This window comes from Lutjanus erythropterus, chromosome 23 (genome assembly GCF_056507025.1).
Source record: "Lutjanus erythropterus isolate fLutEry1 chromosome 23, fLutEry1.hap2, whole genome shotgun sequence".
Classification (NCBI taxonomy): Eukaryota; Metazoa; Chordata; class Actinopteri; order Lutjaniformes; family Lutjanidae; genus Lutjanus; species Lutjanus erythropterus.
The window spans coordinates 24901665-24924415 of record NC_139339.1 but is presented as its reverse complement, the minus strand read 5'-3'; the positions used below and the strand labels follow the sequence as shown (position 1 = coordinate 24924415).

The following is a 22751-nucleotide window of genomic DNA, read 5'->3' as shown; positions in this document are numbered from 1 at the left end:
AGACATTGTTATCTTGGTTAATATCAAGTTGTCATAACAAAGGCAAGCTTCATAAAGACTCCTTCATGATCATGACAGATGTCATGGTTATCACAGTGCAATTTATAGCAATCCAGAAAATTTCAAGTAAATGAATAGTTAACAAAAGTTCCCTGGTTAACTGACATTAATTAATTGACACATTGTATTTTCTAATTTTTGGAATTTGCAACGTGTTTGCAGTTCTACTTCTTTCTACTGTTGGGAATCTTTCTTTCTTTCCCTGGCTCTAGGAAATGGACTTACACTGGGAGTCGGTGGGGCCCAGGCTGGGCAGGGGCACCCCGTGGTGGGGGCCGGGCCCCTGCGTGGGGGCATGGTGGGGTTCGCAGTGGCATGTGGTGGGATGGTCAGAGAAAAGGACCAGAAAGGAAGATGTGAAGAAGAGGAGCAGGTAAGCAGCCACCACTGCCCACAGGACGTACTGGCAGCACTCCTCACCACTGGGCCAAACACTAGGAGAGTACCAGCAGGAGAAGGAGGAGGAGGAGGAGTTGGGGGGAGATGATGAGGAGGAGGAAGACGAGGAGCAGGAGGAGGAGTGGGGGGAGGAAGGCCGGCAAGGGGCAGAGTGAGCTAAGTTCTTAAGGTGGTAGATTTGGGGATTGGTCGAAGGAGATCGTGCTGAGATGGAACAGAGGGTATCGGACAAAGACAAAAATGGATGGATGGAAGGATGGATGATTGGCACAGTGGAGAAAAGGAAAACATGAAATGAAGAATGAATGAAAAGCATGCAGGAAATGACAGTTTGTTCAAAGCCCCCAGAGAACAAATGAGTTTGGACAGAACATGTGAAAATGTTCAGGGTGAATAACAGAAATAATGGAAGCGTTTCGTCAGGTAGAAGGTAACGATGCAGGAAACCTTTTGGAAATAGTCAGATGAAAAAAAAATCTATATCAATTTCATTTTGTGTTCCTGTGCACAAGTAGGTCTACACTGTAGATGCATTTGAAAAGTTTACCTCAAAGATTCACAGTTTTAAAGGGGATCACATGGCAATGGCTTTGGCTACATTCACTATAAGCACCATTACAGCATTTTAATTGATTGTGCTTTGGCCACTTGGGGAGAGAGGTACAAACTGTAAGCACAATATCATATTAACAACTAGTATTAGTGTTGGCAAACAGCCTATTTACACATCCAGCAGACACAGAGCAGCTTTAGCATTATTTGATCATGTCTCTGATCACTCAATAAAGGTATTCACTCCCCTTTTAGCTCTATTTTGGACTCCACCAACTCCTGAGAAAAGTATCTGACTCTTTAACTACTAAGTTCTCCACTATATTCCCCATGCTCTTGTTTGATGCTGGGCAGGTACTGCAAAGTTTTATCACACAATATGATATTTTTCTCAGGAGCAAAATACCAAAGCAGGGTCAAAAAGAATAAATAGCAAACTTCATCAGGTGAACGTATACGACCCTAGTCTGACTCACCGGATGTACTCTGAGGGTATGAGCCTGTCACTGGACGACTTGTTCAGTCTTTTGAGATAGCAACCTACACGCTGAAAATGGCAAATAGCACATAGGATGCTAATAGTACAAATGTAAACAAGCTAGCAGCTGTTACCTTTTCCTTTGCAAGGATTTAGGCATTTTAATGCCAGGACTCGCCTCCTGACATGCAAATGTTCCACGGAAACAAGTACCAACCCCCGTTATTTTGCAAGGGTACCATCGCTGCATCCTGGGCCTGTTATTGGTTGAAAAAAATACAAACCAAGCAGAGTGTTTTTTCCTCCCTATAGCAGTATAATAATGTGTGGAGTCAGACCTTTCTCCGGTGCTGAGGGCTGTAGAGAGAGCTCAGCTGACCCTTCCTAAATGCCACCACTTTTCACTCTGTGTGCCAGTAACAGTTGAGCAATCTTGGAACCTCGGTCGTCTTTTTCGCCTTCCTGATTTCTGTAGTTAGATAAGCTATGTGCTAGGCTCAAATGTTGAAAAGACAGCCACGTTTTGAAGATGGTTAATTGCCGTTGCTGGTGGCATCTTGAAGTACAGGAAACAGGAAAGGGGAAAGTTGTTGCAGTTCCACTGGGTACCAAGCTTGCTCAACTGTAATTTGAGCGCACGAAAAGGGAAGGAAGGGAATGCTAATGGTCTGTGGGTGTGTAAATACACTGCTTAGTGGTAACATCTCCAATAACGTGATGGATGCTGTGGAGTTCATTTTTCTCCAGGTAGCCAAAAAAATCGATTAAAACACCTCCTGTCTGAAGTGCGTCATTGCCATCACCTTTCAACCAAATAAAAGAAACACCGGGCACTTTACTATCCACTTAAAGCAGAGGAAATTAGACGCTCTAACAAGAAGCCATCAACAATCCATCATTCACACTGGCGCACATGAGTCACATTCAAGAAATAGGAAATACTAGATGCCCTTTTATCTTCCCACTTCCTGCCACAGACAGTTTCTCTACAAAGGAACCACTGCTGGAATCACAAAAGATGTCATGATTAAAAAGCTCCACTCGTTTCACAAAGATTTCTAAGCTTCTTTGTAGGCTGAGGCCACAAATGTAAGACAGAGGAACAGCTGTATTATAGTGTGATGTGAAAGAATAATGACAGAGAGAAATTATGAGGGAAAAAGCTCTTCTTTGGGAAAAAAAATGCTGCTGCATTTTGCACGTAGATCACTGTGGAGCAATGTCAAAGCTTCACTGGGTGAGGTTATTGGAGCATTGAGGAATGACGTCCTGATCAGCCATGGATAACAGTCATAAAGGGCAGTGTCATGCCTTTGATGGGTCTACGTCTCTACAGGAAGTACAAACACACACATACTGCAGGGAAAATCATAGAGAACACCACATGTTCAAGATTTGTAAAGATTTAAATCTTATTTGTCTGACAGACTGTCTCTTCTATCAAAGGTCACTCTACCGCAGAAAGACACACAATCACAAATCAATTCCACTCTTTGAACAATTAGAACAAATCTTAAATATTTGCTTGACTGAACTTGAGCTCAAAGGTCCTCCCCCCCTTCTCTCTTTTTACCTTCCTTTGTTATACCACAGCCTTTCAACTGCAGAGTATCAGGTGTCTCGTACTTAAAATACTTCCACTTTTGTGGCCGCGTCCCATACCTGGTTGAGGTTACAGCCAACAACTGAAGTCCTTAACTGTGCCTCAGGTCTAGTTTGAGTCTAAATCCATGTTTTGCCATCGAACTGGGGTGAAAGTTAGACTTGTACACTACAGAGATTTTCAGCACTAACACATATTTGCTTGAATATCTAGTTGTCAGCAGTACAGACCATCAAGTAGACACATGATTCAGTTATCTGTCAGCTTGCACTACCTCTGGAATGTAAATCCAATAAACAAAAGTTCTGGAGGTCTTTGGACACTTGACTAGAACCACTTAAATTCAAAGTCTAGGCTAAATTACTGACTGAGTGAAGTGGGTGAATGTCATTGACCCTCAGGGGAAGGCCCCAAATATTTACTGTTCAAGAATTGGTTTGAGGCAATTTAAGCACATTTTCAAGTAGCATTAAAAAGGCCCAGCCTCCGGCCCAGTCTGTGTTCACTAACAGCTGGATTATTCACCCAAACAGCTGCAGACACCATCAAACCTTGTTGCTTGTTGCTATTAAACCTTGTAACGGGCCCCCCTCCTAGTGATGAATTTTTTATTACATGTGTCAGCTCTGTCAGATGGGAAAGCAGACAGAGTTGACAAAATGTTACAATTTTTTTATTTCGCAGCATAGTAGTTGTGAGCAGCAATTTTGTTTTTTTAAAGTTGCTCTGAGTTCTCTTAATGCTAATTAAAATACACATTTTTAAGCCATAATTATGCTCCCTTTCTTTTCTACTAGAAAGAAAGTAGTTCCTACAAGAAACTGCTCACAGCAAGGTGTGTGGATTATCTTGAGTCATGACAGAGTCATGATTTTTAAAAAGAGGCACTGGTTTGAATTTTTCAAGTGTATTTTTGGGGGTTCTTTGAGCGCCACCATTTGGTCCCATTATGCTGGAGAGAAGACAGACATCTCTATGGTGAATAACTCCACAAGTCTGCAACTCACTTTGAAAATATCTAGATGGATAAAAAGCACTACAGGCCAGAAGAAAAACTGGTCTAGTATGCCTGTTGCTCATATATGAGTCATTGGACACTGACCTACTCTGTCGTTGTAGGTGTGAGGACGTACTGAGCGAGTGACGAGGTCAGAGCCTTGACACCAGATATGAAAGCTAAATGTAGTCCACATTTTTATAACAATACATTCCCTGTGAGTTGCCTAACTGAAATAAAACTCTGTTAAACCAAATCTCCACAAATAGGGTGTCCCGACAGCTAATCCCCGCCAGGAGGCCCCTAGTGGTCATTCTGGCTATGGTTTAAATACAGTCATGAAATGCAAAATGAAGCAATATGGACGATGAGGAAAGAAACATTAAATCTGAAAAACAACAAATACTACAACATGCAACATGCACAACCAGTAACAGGCTGTTGTCAGGAATGTTCCTGTGAAAAAACATGGTTAGCCCAAACCTAATAACAACGTAGTTATGTGTAACGTTAAGAAGAAGAAGAAAGGTGACCTTAAACTGTGATGTCCAAACTTCAGACTTGTTTTAAAGGTTTAAAGAAAAGAGTTTTAATGAGGTGCCTGAGAGTCGTCCTGCTGACAGAAAGGTAGTTTGTATGCGTTAGTCTGGACGTTCCTACCTCTCACGTCCTCGTCCTCGATGGTAGTGTTGGCACTCTCGCTGGACTCCTGTCAAACGACAAATAAAAGACTACATGAGTATAACCAGCCTGAAGTAAAAGCACAAACAGGCTGAGGACAGAACTTGAGTTCAACTCGGTGTTCGCTTCATGACAGGTCACTTCTTCAGCATCTTACCAGCAACAGAATTATACCTTACATGGATACTGCACTTAATCCATAACACGCCATTCACACATTCTTCTTTTTCATCCTGTTGTTACATAAGGTATAGCTCATCTTAAATGACATTAATTACAGTTACAATGATTGTATATTTAATAAGAGTGGTGCAGGAATGACTCAGTACATTTCTGAGCCTGGTTCCCTCGACTTAAAGTCAGTTTTTGACTTTAGTAAATACTCCACTTGTGAATTTTGCAACTTTTATGTGTCTTTAAAAAGGCGGTGTAGTTAATTCACAACATTTACTACTTCTGATTACATTTACGCTCCAAAAATCATAAAAAATGCTTGATCTGGAAAGATTGTCTCACTTAACAAAACGTGTGGCTTTTTGTGAAGGGAACCAGATCAGGTCAGCCTACAAAAATACATCACCCCTGCAGCACTCTGTTGTGGAAGACCAACTATCTAATTTAACAAACACAACACAAGTATTACAGTACAGCTGCACACCATCTTCATATATTCTTCTATACAACAGTCTTACTATGCACAGCAACTCACACTGTACGCTACACTATGAGCTACGACACCATCATGTCACTGCACGAAGCAAAAGATACAAGCATGCACGTGTTCCCACACTGTTATCTGATGGATGAAACATAATCATGTAGATCCATACATCTGCACAGGCAAATCACATATAAATGAGACAGTAGATGGACTCCTGGTTGTTCTTTTGAAGGATTTGGCTTGGAACAGCTTTGCCATCACATGGTTCCAACAGCATGCATAATCCCTTCGTCACACAACTGCAAAACTGACTGATGTTAAAAAGACGATGGTTGTACAGTACATGCTCCTCACAGGTTTGAACACTGGCATGTAAGATGACTCAAACTCAGCCTCACGTTCAGATCTTACATGATAACAATGGCAGAAATATTCACATACAGTCGATGATCAACATTAAGTCAAAGATTTACATGCCACAGTTGATAACATGCAATGTTGTACAGAATCCATGGTCCCTTGTTTTATCACGACATGTGTGTGTCAGTAACATCCAGTGACACACAAACATCATCATCAGAAGCAACATTAAGGCTCTACTCTAAACAGCGCACACATCAGCAGCAAACTACAGCTTCAGACTAGCATCTGCTCAGCTGTATACCTTGTTTCCATCAGCGGGGTTGTGGATAACAGTGGTTTGAGGCTCCTGATTTGAGAGGACCAACAGTAGGAAGAGAGGCCGGTGCAGAACGAAAGTGAGTTAGGAAGAAATGTTTGACAGAAAAGTGTTGTTTTGCAAGAAAGGAAGAGAAAAAAAAATAAAAGTGGGGAAGGAAGTGTGGGAAATTTACATAATTGCTATTTAGAGGAAAGCACGTCAGTACTAAAAACAGAATCACTACAGCATTTTGCATCACCGTTACAGACAGATGGACGTGACAGTTCCTTGAACATCAAGTAAAATATCAAGTCTTTCACCACAGATGATCAGATTTTATCAAACACTGACAACAAGATGGCAAAAACTGACATTAAAGGGATAGATTGGAGTTTTTGAAGTGATGTTATATGAGGTACTTATCTATAGTCAGTGTACTACCTATAGTAGGTGGTAGTCAGTGCTGGCAGTTTGAAGAAGCAGCAGGAGTACTGGTGTATGAAGCTAAGCAAAGCACTGCTGTGGACAGAGTCAGCAGCAAAATGTATTTTGGCACCTGAAAAAAGTCAATATCAGTTTAAGTGTATACTATAATTACAATATTTTCACTGTTTTATCTTGCTGTTAGCCTTTTCTGACCAGAAATTGCTGTTTTCTAAGTCGCTCTTTCTCGCTCAACCAAACTCCTTTGGCAAAAACAATAATTTTACCTCACAGAACAGGAGTTTCTGGTCTACAGCTGCCTTGACTTGTTAGTCAGTTAGTGTTATTGTGCAACTCTGGTGAATCCGGATTAACTTTTAAAACACTGAAGTCACACATTGACAAAAACAAACTAACAGATCAAGGCAGCAGTAGACCTGCAACTCAAATTACTGATTTTGCCAATGGAGTCTGGTGGCTTGCAAATTATGCACAAAGCAAAGATTGGGGACATGTCCATCACCATCTACTGTATGTAATACACTGACTATGGGTAAGTACATCATCTAACCCCACTTCTAATAATCCAAACTGTCCTTTTAAACATTGACACCATGATAAACGACTTAACATACTAATGTTTGACTTTCCTGGCAAAGATCACTAAAACAAAGACATCCAGGTATGTTTACATCACATTGTAAAAGGCAGGCATTTGACCAATCACACACTACTTTACAGATACATCAAACATATACCTGTATTACTCTTAAGAGATTAAAAAAAATCATCAAAACCAGGTATGACAGACAGGTAACACAAGTAAATTGTCAGGATGGATTTCCTTCACATGAACAGTACATGCTATTGCACAACTGTTTGCTGTACACTGGTGCTGTATCACTGTGTCCCAAGTGACGTGTGTTACATGAAACCACTGAAGGGCAAAGCTGGTGAACTCCCTGTCACAGTGATGCTCATGTTTTCTGACAGAAGCACTCTACTCCACTTCAGGATAATACTGCTGCTGCTGCCACTGTTGGATTTGTGTAGGTGTCTATGGCTACACTGCATGGGACTGTTCTTCTGTACGGAAGCAAAAGGGTAAGATTTTCGGGGAATTCCAGGGTTTTTAGAAGTAAAAGACTTTAGGTGAAATTTCTAAGATTTGGATGGCAGTGGAACTGATTGAATTATCAGTGAAAAAGTTTGAACTGTCAGATAATATTGTGTTTGATAAAAAGTCAAAACATATAGGAACCTGACACCCCCTAAAGAATAGTTTGAAGACAGATGTCAGTCCCACATGTGTGTTATGCCATGTGGTTAGCCTAGCTTAGCACAAAGACTCGGAGCAAGGGTGCTCTCTTTAACCACAGGTGGCTCAGAGGTTTCATCCAGAAATGGTTTCATTTGGATGGTATTTTGGAAGTACTGAGCATGCAACTAGATAAATAAGACTTGAATTATACTGCATGAGTTGTGTGAGTTTTTGAACGGATGTTTTGATATAGTTTTGCTGTTTTGAAAACTGGTGCGCCATCCACCTCGACAAGTCTGGATAGTGTGTTTTGGATTCTTTTGACATTCATTATACATTCTTCAAGAAATCAAGGCAACACAAGGTGAGTAACTGATGAACAAAGAGTGTTTTTATTATTCAGTTGCTTAGGATCTTCGTTAGGTATCACCACAGTAACAACTAGTCTTCTTGTTGTCGGTGACAGGCTCCTTCAAGTTAGTTAGCATGCAACCATGAGTCAAGTCAAGGCTTTTGCGATCGGCAACTAGAAAGCATAAATTCCGATCTCTTGATTAGGGGCGTAAGAGAGCACTATTACGATATTGTGACAAATGTTAAGATTTGTGGGAGTGGTCCATTCTGTGACTAAACCCCTGACCACTAGATAGCACTGGAAACTTTTTAGAGATTTATTGTATGTAGTGTGTGTTCTTTATACTACGACAGTTTAAAAAGTAGCAATTTATTCACCTTCCTTACAGTGTGGCTATGTATCACAATATATTGAATCATACCCTCTGTATCGTGATATGTATGCTATTGGCTGTGTATTCTTGCCAATACACAGTCCTACTCTTGATCACATATTTTTGCTGAATATAAATCGATTGATCCGGGTGGGCCAACTTTGCCGATCACCCTTAACAAACAATTTAAAAAGTTATTGACAGTGGTAAGAAATAATTCTGGGGAAAATGTCTCTCCTGTCTTCAACTGCATGACTATAAAACTCAACAGAAGACCAGTGTTGTCGCCAGCTGGTTGACAACAAAGGCTTGAAGCCTGTGGCATCAGTGTATTAGCCACAGTTGACATGCAATGGCCCCAGTTTTGTCATTGCAGTCATCATCAACAACAAAGGAGAATGTAGCCCATGTACAGCAATGTGGCAATGCAATAAAGCAATCCAGATGTGCGTGTGAACAGCTCATGTTGCACAACCACTAAAAACATTTGTGGTTCTTAAGCTTTATGGAAAAAACAATCTCCATTGACAAAGTGAGAAAGGGAACATAGCTGCATAATCAGGACAGATTCCACTGAAAGAGCGGACTGATAGTGAGACACAGACAGTCATGCAAACATGCAGGCAGCAAGGCAGGCAGACAGTGTACCAGAGAAGGAGTGGGGACAGGCTCTTTGGGGCTGGTGACCACATTGGCCTTGTTGTTGATCTGGAGGGACAGAGTGGACAGACAGGTAGACAGACGGGACAGGGCAGAAGTGACAAGGCTTAGTGTTCAAACAATCGCTCTTCAAGCAGCTGCTGTGGAGGGAAAAGGTGGAGCGCCGTGCTCGAGAGTTGCTGTCAGGAAGGGTGAGTGTCAGTGAGCCAGTCCGTCAGTGTGTACATCAAACAGGTGTGACCCATGCAGGACAGAACAGGGTAAGCAGATACAAAACCCAACAGTATAAAAAGAAAACAGCCAACTTCCATCAACAGAAGAGTTAATATAATGGAATTGATAAAGAGAGACAGAGTAAAACAAATTAACCAATTACTCTGTAGAAGAATGATAAATTGGGTTAAACTCTGAACTGACTTTTCTATTTCTTGCATAAGTGTTGTCTTCTGTAAAACCACATGGTGGTATTGTGTTTTATGGTTGCCACATCCTGACTACCATAACTCTGAGACCTGGAGAAGACACCCAAGACAATAATGTATTCAGTAAGATGTTGATGGTTCATGTAGGTTAAGCTAACTGGTTAAGTCTAACAGTGATGATGTTAAGATGTGGGTGATCTGGGGTGCTTTCAGACAGCAAGCAGTTTCTGACATGGCTGCTGGCCTGCTATTCTCTATAAACAGATATATGTCCTGGTTTATATTTCTAGTCCGAGTGGTAATGACCAATCATGTCTGAACAGGCTTTGGTTGCATGCAGCTAAACAGTCCATGTGTAGTGTACAAGACGCGGAAAGCATTGGCCATAATGCAATCTTTGTACGCGTCAGCCATCTGAGAAGGATTTAGCTGTTTCTTAGCTTTTTTAAAAAGATGAATCTGCATTTATATGCAGATAAATTTTTTTTTACAGATTTTCCCCTAACTCCATTCTCGCGTCTCAAGTTGCTAGATAGACTGTAAAGGATGACTAGCTCACGCAAGTCTTTGATTTTTGCTGGCTACACCAGAAGCCCCCAAACATTTGTTGTTGCCCCCAGAGGCGACATCAGGACCCGCTGAAGACTTTGTGAGAGGGATCTTTTAAAATTATTTAACTGACCTAGGCAGATCTTAACCACAAGACATCATTTGTTTATAAAACATGCACAGTAAAGAAACGTGCAAATCTCTTCCATCTAGACATGACTGCTAAAACATCATCAGCCAATGGGTTCTCAGATTGCTGCCCCGCAAACTCATGTTTTATATTTTGATTTGGCAGGCAGCAGAATGCTCCCATCTACCTCCAGTCCTGTCAGCCTATACGCTACAGGCTACTGCTGTTCACCTCATATACGCTCATCGCACAACTTAATAGAGCAGGGTGTAGCTTAAAATAGAGGAAATGGTTATCATGATGACAGAAAACTGAAATTTCAACCTCATGGTACCAATATAATAGACTGAAAGTCAGGGGATCACCAAAGTCATTAAGATTCATCATCTGGGAAACAGAAACGTCTGAACTAAATTTGGTGCCGATCTATGTGAAGAGTGGCACTAGATGAAAAGTAGGGTATCATAAAATCATGAGGACTCATCCTTAAGGGATCACACATGGTTGTACCAAATTAACATGGGGATCTATGTAATAGTTATTGAGATATTTCAGTCTGGATTGCCATCACTAGAGCCGTGCATGGCTAAAAAGTTGTCGCATTCATAGACTAAGTGCAGTATCAACACCTTCCTCTCTTCTGTTTCTTCACTCCCTGCTGTTTTTAAGAGAGCTGATGATGGCTGTTTAATAAGCCATTCACAGGTTACTGCTTGTCTTTCAGACAGAATTATATATACAAGTAGACTAAGGGTTGTCATACTTACATAATTAATACATAATTAACTGTAAATGCCCTTGCACTGTTAATTCTTAATAACTTCCTTGTTTCTCAGCTCTACCCAAAAACTGTTGTTCTTGTGGAGAGAGTAATTTATATTCAGGCCAGAACACCTCATTCTAACATCCTCACGTCAAATTATCTGGAAAGGAAACATGACACCATGAGCCATTTTTCCATTTTGTGCGAGAAACATCACAGGTCCAAACCTGCCAGTAAGGTGTGCAGGCTCCTGTTCCTTTACTACTGTCACTTCTGAAGAACGGATCAAATTGTGTAGAAGTGTTGTGTAGTTTGGTTTATCACTGATAAACCAAACTATTTATAACGTCTTTCTTATCAAGATGAATTACAGTTGAGTTTCTGGTGGCAGCTGAGTGAGTCATGGTGTACTGTAAAGATCTGAAGAAATGACACACAACTGAAACTTGCTTACTCCATCAACCAAAGATACATTCACATTGGTTTGATTGAGTACATGTATTGAATGATATTTGGGCAAGTTCTTCCTGGAGAAAACCCTTACTGGGAGTCCAGGAACATTCTTACTGTTTACAGACAGTAACTGACAATAAGAAAACCTTGGCACTGACAGGAATATGAATCATCAGATTCCTCCTTATTCCATGTGAACGTCCCGTGAAAACTCATGTCAGTGTCTAATACATGCCCAGTAACAGACTCAACAAAACAGGAAAAGGAAATGAATCAGTGTCTTCAAACAACATATTGGACTGTGACCAGTCACATATGAGCATTACTCTAAAGCTACACTACCATTTTACCTGTATTACTTTAAAAAATATAAAAAAGACAACAGCTACAGTACTATTTTTTATTCTATGGTACAAGGGTCAGATTTTGAAAGGAGCCATTTCATGTTACATGGAAAGAAGACAATAAATAAAACTCTGCAAGGTTTATTTTCATGCTGGGGACACACAACATGATTCTGAACGTCACGCCACAATGTTTAATGAGAATTGATTTTCCAGTTTATACAGGGCCAGTCCTTTTCTCACAGATGTCCTTGCAAAGAGCGACTTCTGGGCTTCAGACTCCAAGTAAAGCAGGAACAGGAATTGGTTTGTGAGTTAGGCTCTGATGACCATAATATGGTGCCATTCAAGCCAGTAAACCTACATTTACTGGTTACAGACATACCACTGGTATGTCTCAAGCAGTGACATATGAATATGTCCACATTAAAACCAATAAGGGACTCTGAGAAAGATACAGATGCTGTATTGGAACTTTCTTCATGAAGAGGTTTATTTTGGTAGGTCAAGTTGTGCATCTAATGCCTATCAAAAGAAGAGTGGGACGTCATTGTTACTGTATTTGGTTAAGTTTAATATTTCTACCAAATCCAGCAATGAATAAAAACAATTAAATAACAATAAATTATTTAGTTCCCTCTCCTCTATTTGCTCTGATGGAAGATTTAAGACGTTCCGTTGTTCAGGTACTTTTTGGGGTCTATAAAAAATCTGTAGAAATAAATTGAGTTCATCATCTGCTCTGTTTGGTCTGGACTGTTGGATTTTCCAGTTTGACCTGAACCAAAATTACAGGAGTGAAACCTCCTCCACACCACGGTCCAGACCAAACAGCCAACCCTTGGTATGACCGAAAAAGGTGATGTTGGTCCAGATCAAAGCGAACCATGGTTCAGTTCAGTTTGTTTGTAGCGTTTGTTTGGATGGTTCAGGCTTTCCGACCAATTTTGTCCAACAACAGGTATTTAGTTCCTTCTCCTACATTTGCATTGTTGGGAGATTTAAGACTTTTTGTTGTTCAAGTACTTTCAGGGTCCAAAGTTGTCCAATTTTATTGTATATCTATAAAAATATCCATAGAAATGAAATTAGGTTAAGGGTGCTTTCACATCTACACTGTTTGGTCCCGACTTTCAGATTTTCCAGTTTGATCAGAACCAAAATTACAGGTTTAAAACCTCCCCCAGACCACGGTCTGGACCAAACAGTGAAACCTTAGTTCGACCAAAGGAGGTGGTTTTGATCCAGATCAAACTGAACTGTGGTTCGGTTCGTTTTTTTGGATGGTTCTGACTTTTGGATCGATTGCAAGGAAAGAAAACCAACCAGTGTGTGTGTGTTTTCATTGTCGGTTCAGTCATGCAGTGCCTCCCCAGCCTAAAGCCACATTTTGTAGCATCCTGGTGGAATTTAAATACAAGAGGGTTTTCTACTGCTGCTAACTACCCACTGCAGGAGTCAGTCTGGTTAACAAGCAGCAGAAGGCTCAAGCCTACCCTCAAAAGGTCTGTACCGTCCGTCTTCCTTTTCTGCATTAAGTAGCCACAACACAACAAGAGAGAAAATGAGCCTGTGTCTGACTGGACAAAAAAGACCTTCAGAATATATCTAGTGTAATGCACCCAGACGCTCTTTTGTTGAAAGAAAAAGTGATAGAACCAATAATTAGTTAATGACATTTTTAATGTGCATTTTCTCATCATGAGCTGGAGTGATTGCACTTTGTCACAAACAATTTTCCAACATACCACCTGCATCACATCACATTAACGAAAGCAGAAACGGTAATTTGTGAAAAGACAAATAAAGGACCGCCACCATCAGGAGCTCGTCAACAGAAAAAGAAACACATGAATCATTCAGGCAGGCCTTCTGATTAAAAGGAAAGTGTGTTTGAAGAGGGAAATACCTCAGAACCAGAGCTAAACTGAGTGGGAAAAACTTGTGAGCCAGCGGAGGGTTACAGATGTCAGATCAAGTTCCTTCCAACCCTTGTCCTCACTGTTACTTTTCATTACATGATACCAAAATACCTCATATTTACACACTGTTGCCTGTAACTCTGCAGATCAAGTCTCCTTCAGTGACATTTAGAACAATTTGCTGTGATCAGATTTTCTTGCAACTATTTTCTACAGCAGAAAAAGTCCAAAAGTAAATTGTGCACTTTTAGGACTGTGGATTATCAACAACAACCAGGTAATGGCCTTCTGGAAACACGTGTTACTGTTGAGTTTTGGCTTGGCGTTAGCATGTTGCATAGCTAATGTGGCTAACAGGCCGGGGCTAATGCTATAATAGTGAGGCACGGTCAAGAGAAACTGTCGACATTAAGCCTCATTTGAAGCTAAATAACTAAATAACTGGTAATGTAACAGTATTTCATGTTGCATTTTATGAAACTTCATACTGCAGTACTTAGTGTTACTGCACCAAATTATTTCATTTAATGCCTTACAGTGAAGTGATCTAATTTCCTGTTCTAGCTATTCTATTATTTGCCTTTACCAACTTAGTCATTATATTAACATTTTTGCTGATGTTTGACAGAAAATCTTAGTGTTAATATTTTGGGAAAGCTCCAACAGTAATCCCTACATTACTGTCACAATATTGATAAATACTGATATCGAGGTATTTGGTCAAAAACACTGTGATATTTGATTTTGTCTCTATCGCCCAGCCCTGGTTTGACAAAAAAAAATCTATTTAACGTCAAGGCTCACAGGCAGATATTCCAATCCTTTGCCATTGAAAGTGAAAAGGGATAAAGGATAAATGTGTAAATACATTTAAATAAAATTGCTTATTTGCAATTTGGGTAAAGTCACCCTTTTTAAAACCCTTTAAAAAAAAAAAAAAAAAAAAACCCTCAAAGGATGATTGTGCAGAGAGAAGAATAACAGACAGAGTCTGGCTCATCAACATCCTAAACAAGGGTGAAATTAAATGAGAGATTTAGAGGCCGAGGGTGGAAATGGGATAAGCACACATGCGCACACGCACACGCGCGCACACACACACACACACACACACACACACACACACACACACACACACACACACACACACACACACAGTCTGGTAAATGTGAACTTAAGCAGAAATGGTGGATTTGAACCGTCTACACCCATAGAAACACTTCTATACTGTTGGATTTACAAAAACCAACACACACACACACACACACACACACACACTCTGTGGTGGTGTCGATAGAGGATTGTCATCATATGACAGCTGAGCTGAGATGAAGCCAATCTCCCACCCTCGAATCATAATTTAATCATCAGTTATTAGTTTCCAACAGTTCCCTCGGCTCAGACAGCAGATGCTCCTCCTTCTCTCACAATGCAGCGCGGGATAATTATTGGGAAATATCTGTCACACCCACTTGGGAATGACTGATTTCACTGACTTTGAGCTCCTATTTTTAGCAAAGCGGCGGCAGTTCATTGTTAAACATGAGCTGAAACCTGCTGAGATGCAGTGTGATCCGGCGTGTGTGATGACAGTAAAGGACATGTACACTTCCAGTGAAAACAGACAAGTGTGAAGAGTGAGAGGGAAGCTGAACTTACTTTGACACCATCTGGTTTTTTGTTCAGCAGGCTCTTGGCTGCTGTTGAGAAAAAAAGATAACAATGCAAGGAAGTCAGTGGGCAGCTGGAATTAACACATATACACACACACTCGCACACACACGCATGCACTGTCTCTATTCAAGGCTGGGCAATTACTAGCTACCTCAAAGTGGGCTCTGCTAGAATTGGAAGCAGAAGAGAAGAATGCAAATTAAGTGAGTAGATGAAATAAAACTTAGTGAATCATTAGTCTGGAACATGCAATTAGATCCATCTGACAAGACTGCAGGAGACACAGTGAGCAGAGCCGGACACCGTCCAGGAACCTGAGCTCCTCTTTCCCTTCCTCTGCCCACTTTCACTCTCAGACACGAAACAGAACTCTTTGATTTGTGAGAAGAAGTCAGCTAAAAATCAAGTGAGCGGCGACCGTGTCTTCAGGTTTCAGAGGCCGATGAAGACCACCTGCTTGTCAGTTAACATGCAAAGACAGTCTGAGACATGAACAGATGATTGGTAGCGGCAGGGAGAGCAGCACAGGGGTTTGTGAATCCTCGGTGAGGGGTTTATTGGAGGGAGTGATTTGTCAAACCATAGACATGAACATGTTTAGTAACTGATAGAGGCTTTGCAGTGACAGCAAGCATCTTTTAGCAGCCATATTGGAGGATCTTTATTTGAGGAAGATTAAATAAACCTGAGTAGCTCAAACTAAATGATCTCAGCAGGTGGAGTTTAGCCACAGCCATGAGTCAAAACCAGCTAGAATTTTTATGATTCATCACTCATCTCATTCTAATGACACCAGGTTTTTGGCTTTTCTTTTTTTAATCAAAAAAAACATGATGAGTTACCCACAGGGAAATTTGCAGATTTTCAACCACCTTTGTGTCTTTACAATATGCTTAGTGTATGCAAATTATCAGCGTGTTTTGTCCGGGTTTTTTTTTCGAATGGACTTAGCCATTGTCAAAAACATTGGTGAGGTAGTTGAGGTAGGTTAGGATGTTGGTGCTCCACTCCTGCAGAGGTGCAGTATTTTCATCTTTCTACTGCATAGACAGCCCAGTTTAATGAAAAGATCTTTCCAGTAGAAGTCAATTAAAGCAACTTAACTTTGTAACACTGTATGAGTAATAAGGTTGTTTATTGTGTATTGTTACTTCAATACTATTCAATACCACATTGTTTAAAACAGAACAATTCTAACATTCGATAGTATCGAAAGTACGGAAACTATAAAAAAAACAGATTTAAGTGCTCATTCAAGATGTTGGTTCCATCCTTATTTTGTTGCCTGAAATTTAGCTCAAAGTATAGTAAAACCAGACGGTTTTCTCTACCGCACACTGTGCACAGCTTGTTAATTAAAAAAATAAATACATTTTTTTGATCCCAGGACCCTTTTTCCTTTTTCTGCTGTGGTATCAAGAGGTACCAAATATTGTCTTTTTTTTATATTAGTATCGCATCAAAGTTGAAAATTCTTCTGTTGTGATCATCTCACATTGCCAGACCTCTCTGCACAGCAGTCAGCGCTGGAGAAAGTTCTGGTTCTTCACATACATATTCTTCTATAAGGGGAAAAAAAACACCCTGCCTTTTTAAACCAATCACAAACGTCATGGGCGGAGCTAACCCCAGAATGCAACGACGGTGCTGCTGCAAAAATAGTGTCGAGGGTGAACATTTGCACGTCGGGCGGCATTATACTGACTACATCCCTGCAAAAGAAAAAGGCAGCAGCTTTTAGCTCGCTTATGTTCGTACCATTAGCGTCCCAGGGGTTCATTTGCTGTTTTCAGCGTGTAGGCTGCAACTAGGACGTTGTTCTTGTTAATTGGGATGCTGCGATGCCATCTGAAGCAAGCAACCAATGGCAGGACTTATACCCACAGTGTTCATCCGGTGAGTCAGACTACTATCATGACAATCTTATCATGTAATAACAGTTTGTGTAGACAATAAACTGAAGACTTGCTACCTTATTAAAATGGCTCTGAACTGGTATTTGAATTATCTATGTGAGAGATTTATGTGCTTCTGTTAAAAACTATACCTCACCTTGACATACAGTAAACAGAGGTGTCCTGCAAGGATCTATTTTAGGCTCCATCTTATTTTTTAATTTTACAAATGACTTAGGTCATTGGATAAATCCAGCTAAGATACATTTGTACGCTGATGACACAGTCATATATCTGGCAGCCTCCTTGAATCAAGCCATAGAGCTCTTCCAGGATGCTTTTCAATCATTGCAGCTTTCACTGTTGAAATTAAAATACCAGATAAATTACCTTTATTCAGTCTTGCTCTAAGGCAGCCAAACCCACTATCTGATGGTGCAGATTAGGGTCTTTATTCATAAAACTGGCAATGCTGGTTAAATAGCACAAACTACAATAAGGCATAGTAAGTATGTGTTTATAGTGCCACCACCTTCTGATCATTTACACGTCCCGTAAGCAGTCTAGACAGCAGGAAGGACTTGAAATTTTTTAAATATGCTTTCTTTTCCTCCAATATGGCCACCAATGCATGCACTGTGTCAACTGAAAGCCCTATACTGGTGCTTTAGTAGACATGACATGCCTCAGGACCAAACCTGGCAGTGTAGTTTGACACTGTGAAGTGCCAACTACACGGAGAACTCTTACCTTTCACATGAGTTACCACACAAGACGGGGGAGGAAGAAAAACAAAAGTAAACACTAAGGGCATGATCACACTTTGATTGAATTCTGCCGACTGACAGTTTAGATTTTTACTGAGATTAAATTAACCTGAATAAAAACAAATGTGAGCTTGACTTTCATTTGTCATAAAGAAAAAAACAACAATCAATGATGTTAGATTCAGTTTGAGTGTTTTGCCCTTTCAAAGGGACCTGAAGATGGGACCGCATCGATCTGTACGGTCGCTCAGTCTCTACTGAAAAGGGAGGACAGACGGAGCTTATTGGGCTCTAAAGGCCAACAAATTTGAAAAACAGCAGCACTAAAAAGAGCATCTTAAACAATGTCTATAACAAAGACACGGGTGTCAAGGACAAAGACTGTCATCAGTAATGTTTTTTCTGTCCACAAGGACCAATATTCAGGCAGGACTAGACACAAATGTGAACGTTAGCCATCAGCTTTCATTTTTACTGGTTCAGTCCTACCTGAGAAGTTGCGAGTGGCGAGCATAGTAGTCAGGATAGCACCCTATGGAGAGAGAAATGGACACAGAGAAGAACAAACTCATATGTTTGCACAGGCTGAGAGGTTAATGATTAGATATTCTGCTGCCCACGACTGGATTTGGCTGATTTTTGTGGCATTTATCAGCTTAAAAGACAAGTGGGCCAGTGTTTTCAAGAGAAATACCAAATGTTTTCACTTCCTCGTCAGAGTGGAACTGAACAATAGGTCTTCTGAGGCTTCTGTTGTTGCTCACCTTGAGTTTCCTTCTGGCGTTGAATTTCTTCAGGCACTCCACAGTCTCCTGTCTGTGCATCATAGACGCCACAGTGGAGCGTTGCTGTAAACACACAGAGACAGAGTGCGGTGTTACAAGTTTTTTTTTTTTTTTTTGTGAGAGGGGAAAGCCTGCCTTGACCGCATTTAGTGATGACTGGAAGAGCAGACGTGTGAGTGTGTGTAAGACACGTACGCAGATCCAGGGGTGTTTGAGTGCGTCTGTGGCCGTCACTCTCTTGGCTGGGTTGATGGTCAGCATCTTGTTGATCAGGTCTTTAGCCTCTGGAGTCACGGTGTCCCACTCAGGAGACGGGAACTGTTCCAGGAATGACATCACAGAAAAAAAATGTAGTGTCCCATCAACCACAGACAGTATAAATATCAGTGTTCACACTTCAAAAGAGCTCAAACCTCAGTTCACACAGATTAAAATGAACTAGTTCACATTCATAGTTCACTTTTTTACATTTTGAACCAAGTCACAGCCCCAAAAATCATCTAGTTCATATTCATGTCTTCATTTTCAAATGTTTTTCTTAATTTAATTTGAAACAGAACTTCCTCCTACCAGGGACATTGGAGTCTACATAATGATGTTATACTGAATCGAGCACATTATTCATATTTCTGTATTTTTTCATTTGTAAATGTAAAATTACTTTTAACTCAATTAAAAAATTAGAACAGGAGCCCAGTCTTCTGCAAAAGTAGAGAGAGAAATAGAGAGAGACTTGAATGAAGACATCTAAAAGAATTCAAACCACATACAAAAAAAAAAAAAAAAAAAAAAACTAAAGAAACATTATTAGATACACAAGATTAGATGTTTCAGCTGCCCCCAGCCACTGTAACAACTGGCCCCATAAAGGGGGCAACAGTCTTTTCCTTATTGGTGAAATTATATCAGTTCAAAAGATGACTAGTTAGAATCTCAAAATAATGAGAAACCTTCTGAAAATAATGACTTAATATTTAAAAAGAATTACTTAGTATCTCAAAATAATATCTAAATAATAACTTAGTATGCAAGTCATTTTGAGAACGTTTCTTGTTATTTTGAGATATATATTTGAAATACTAAATCATTATTTTGAAATCCCAATACATTATATTGACAGAGTTTCTCATGATAATGACTTACAGGATCTTTTTTCCCATCATTTTGGCAGAAGTGTGCTTCCACACATTCAGATGTTTGGAGATGAGTGTGTAACATGGATCAGTCTGTGTGTTTCTGTCTGTTCCACTGAAGCGTAGTTCACACACTTCAGTGATAAATCACAGACTTATAGAGAAACATCCCTTCATGATCAAAACTGTGCTCTTACAGAGTGATCATGCACAACACCTGGTCACCTGGATAATGTCTAAATATCATTTAGCAAGATTAATGTGTATTAAGATGTTATCAAATTGTTTTTGTTGACTAAACTGCCGTGCACATCAATCCTGCTTATTCACACATAGAAAAACCTAAGTTAAGGTGTTTTTTGCAGTACACGTGCCTGCAAACATCCAGCAATCTAGTTTGAGCTACTCAGGGTTAGTGCCTGTATTTAACCTTCATCATTTTGGAAAACAATCAAACTGTGTCAGTTTTCAAAAGTGTCAGTTACTTAAAGATGACATCAGACACCTGTTCAGACTTTTAAGTTGATGCATTGTGCAGGATCACACATATTGTTTGGGGAAAACAAAAAAGAGACTCAAATAGTTACAACATATTTACATTAGCCAAATTAAAAAGGTACCCTGTGGAGTTTTCTTCCAAGCAGACAAAGTGATTAGTCATTGCATGTGTCCTTGAAGCTTTACAAAAGAACTGAATACGTTTCCTTCCTCATGAAAAGTAGAATATGCAGGATCGTCGGTTGCTGCTTGTAAATGTACTGGTCCCAGTTGGCACCAGCATTAGCATGAACAAAGTGGTGCATCAGAGAAACACCACACAAATAAACGCCTCCATGTTTATTTATGTTATGTGCATCTCTGCATTCACTTCGGCACAAAACTGGATTTAGTGTAAATACAGCTTAAGCGATACACAGTCTGCTCTGCCTGTGTGTGTGTGTGTGTGTGTGTGTGTGTGTATGTCCTTCTGCAGCTCTCACAGACAGAGGGACGTTCACATGTTTTTGAGTCTTGATCTCAAAACGTAACCAAACATTTAAATGCCCAGACACATCTTGAACACGGAGTCAGTACATTGTTTTTTTTTTGGGAAACTCCTGCGCTGTATGCCTTTAAAGGTGCCTGTGGAATTTATCCTCCAAACAGCTAGGGGGCAGCATATCAGCACGTGGGGAACGCTAACGGGGAGCGATGCCAGAACTGAACCGGTCTGAGCAGACCCACCATCAGCATATTCCACCAACTCCATTTTGTTCCCCTCCTCCTCCCACTCATCTCGCTGGTTGATCAGTGGAGAACAGACGACAGATACTGTTTACAGAGTTACAGCCTGTCTGCTGCGGTACAGTCCGCCAAGAGATATTGAGAGTAAACGTCCTTACACCAGGGTAAGGAAAGAGGAAAACCAAATATTTATCCATCTACTGTAACACTCTATAATAACTAGAATTACTGAATGGTCAATTGTTAAAGATCTTGTAAAGCAACAATAAATGTGTGTTCTGAGTTTGTCACACCACAGAAACATGTGTTATTAACCACTCTGCCAAATTTGAATGATTACAAAATCACTAAGTATATAAAATTAGGTCTCAAAATCAGATAAAATGAGAAATTCTGGGGGTGTGTCCGCTCCGCTGTCTCAGTGTCAAACACTACTATGACCTGAAAACAACCTTAAACATGGACGCTCCGTCTAACAGCTTTATTGGACATGTCCAGGCATGTCTGAGCCACCAGAGCCAGAGGACGGTATTTTTTCTTTTCTTCTGTGTCGGATTGTTGGAACTGAAGTGGGTGGCTGAGTGAACGTGTGTGTGTCACTAAAAAACTCACATCATAGGCTCCGGCTTTAATCTGCTGGTAGAGTCTGTGCTGGTCCTCATCCCAGAATGGAGGATATCCCACCAGGAGGATGTAGAGGATCACACCTACACACACACACACACACACACACACACACAAAGAGAAAAAGGTTAATGATGATGGACACTGTAAGAACATACAATGTTAATGCCTCAGTGATCAGATCATAACTTTGCAGTAACAGCTGAGAATGTGAGGTGAAGAAATACACACATACACACACTTTATACAATATCTTAATAAAGCACTAGACACACACACTAGGTGTTTGTGTTTGCTGGTGTTACAGGGCAGGGTGGTTCCTGATTGGCTGGCCGGCTGCCAGGAAAAGATGAAAGGTCCTCTATCTGGCCATGAGACAGTGTGACCACAAACACAACACCGCCTATTGTTTCTGTGGACTCAGTGAGTCAGCGCAGGTGTGTGGAAAAGGAGCACGTGTGTGTGTGTGTGTTTTACACACCGTGTGTGTGTTTGACATCTCAGGCCCAGGTGGCCTGGCCCATCACAAGTGTGTGATGAGCGCCAGCCATGATTAATTCAAGAGGTTAGAGCCCTCTGTACTCCTCTGTGGTACATGAACGAGAGAGTGACACACACATTCATACACACACGCACGCACACACACACAGCAGAAAGGTCTGAATGAGGTGACATTAAACTACAAACTGAGTGTCATTTGAAAAGACATTAAAAGCTCTTTATAGCGAGTATCATGTGCAGCCAGGTGTTAGGGTTTAACAAAGAGGCGTATGAGACGTTCAATGACGGCTTGTAAACCAAAATACCAAGTTATACTTTATCCGTTTTCATTGTTAACATTTAATTTACTCTGGCCCAGTCATCTTTTATATTGTATCATTTGACTGCAGTGTTTGTCAAGG

The 22751-nt window shown here is 40.5% G+C and overlaps 1 protein-coding gene across 20 annotated transcripts in view; it reads right to left on the bottom strand.

The window, feature by feature from the left end:
• The window catches only part of camk2d1 (calcium/calmodulin-dependent protein kinase (CaM kinase) II delta 1), a 124699-nt gene that overhangs the window by 8010 nt on the left and 93938 nt on the right, over positions 1–22751 (bottom strand). For 4 of the 20 annotated variants that reach the window (XM_084712355.1, XM_084712336.1, XM_084712335.1 and 1 more), the window contains exons 9-16: positions 21838–21932; positions 19064–19186; positions 18848–18931; positions 18573–18615; positions 15407–15447; positions 9153–9212; positions 6096–6140; positions 4750–4798 (exon numbers count right to left, since the gene is read on the bottom strand). In XM_084712355.1, the coding sequence (XP_084568481.1) occupies positions 4750–4798; positions 6096–6140; positions 9153–9212; positions 15407–15447; positions 18573–18615; positions 18848–18931; positions 19064–19186; positions 21838–21932 (540 nt within the window). The remainder of the gene's footprint in view (positions 1–4749; positions 4799–6095; positions 6141–9152; positions 9213–15406; positions 15448–18572; positions 18616–18847; positions 18932–19063; positions 19187–21837; positions 21933–22751) is intronic. The other 16 variants (XM_084712347.1, XM_084712346.1, XM_084712345.1 and 13 more) reach the window with 5 other exon arrangements.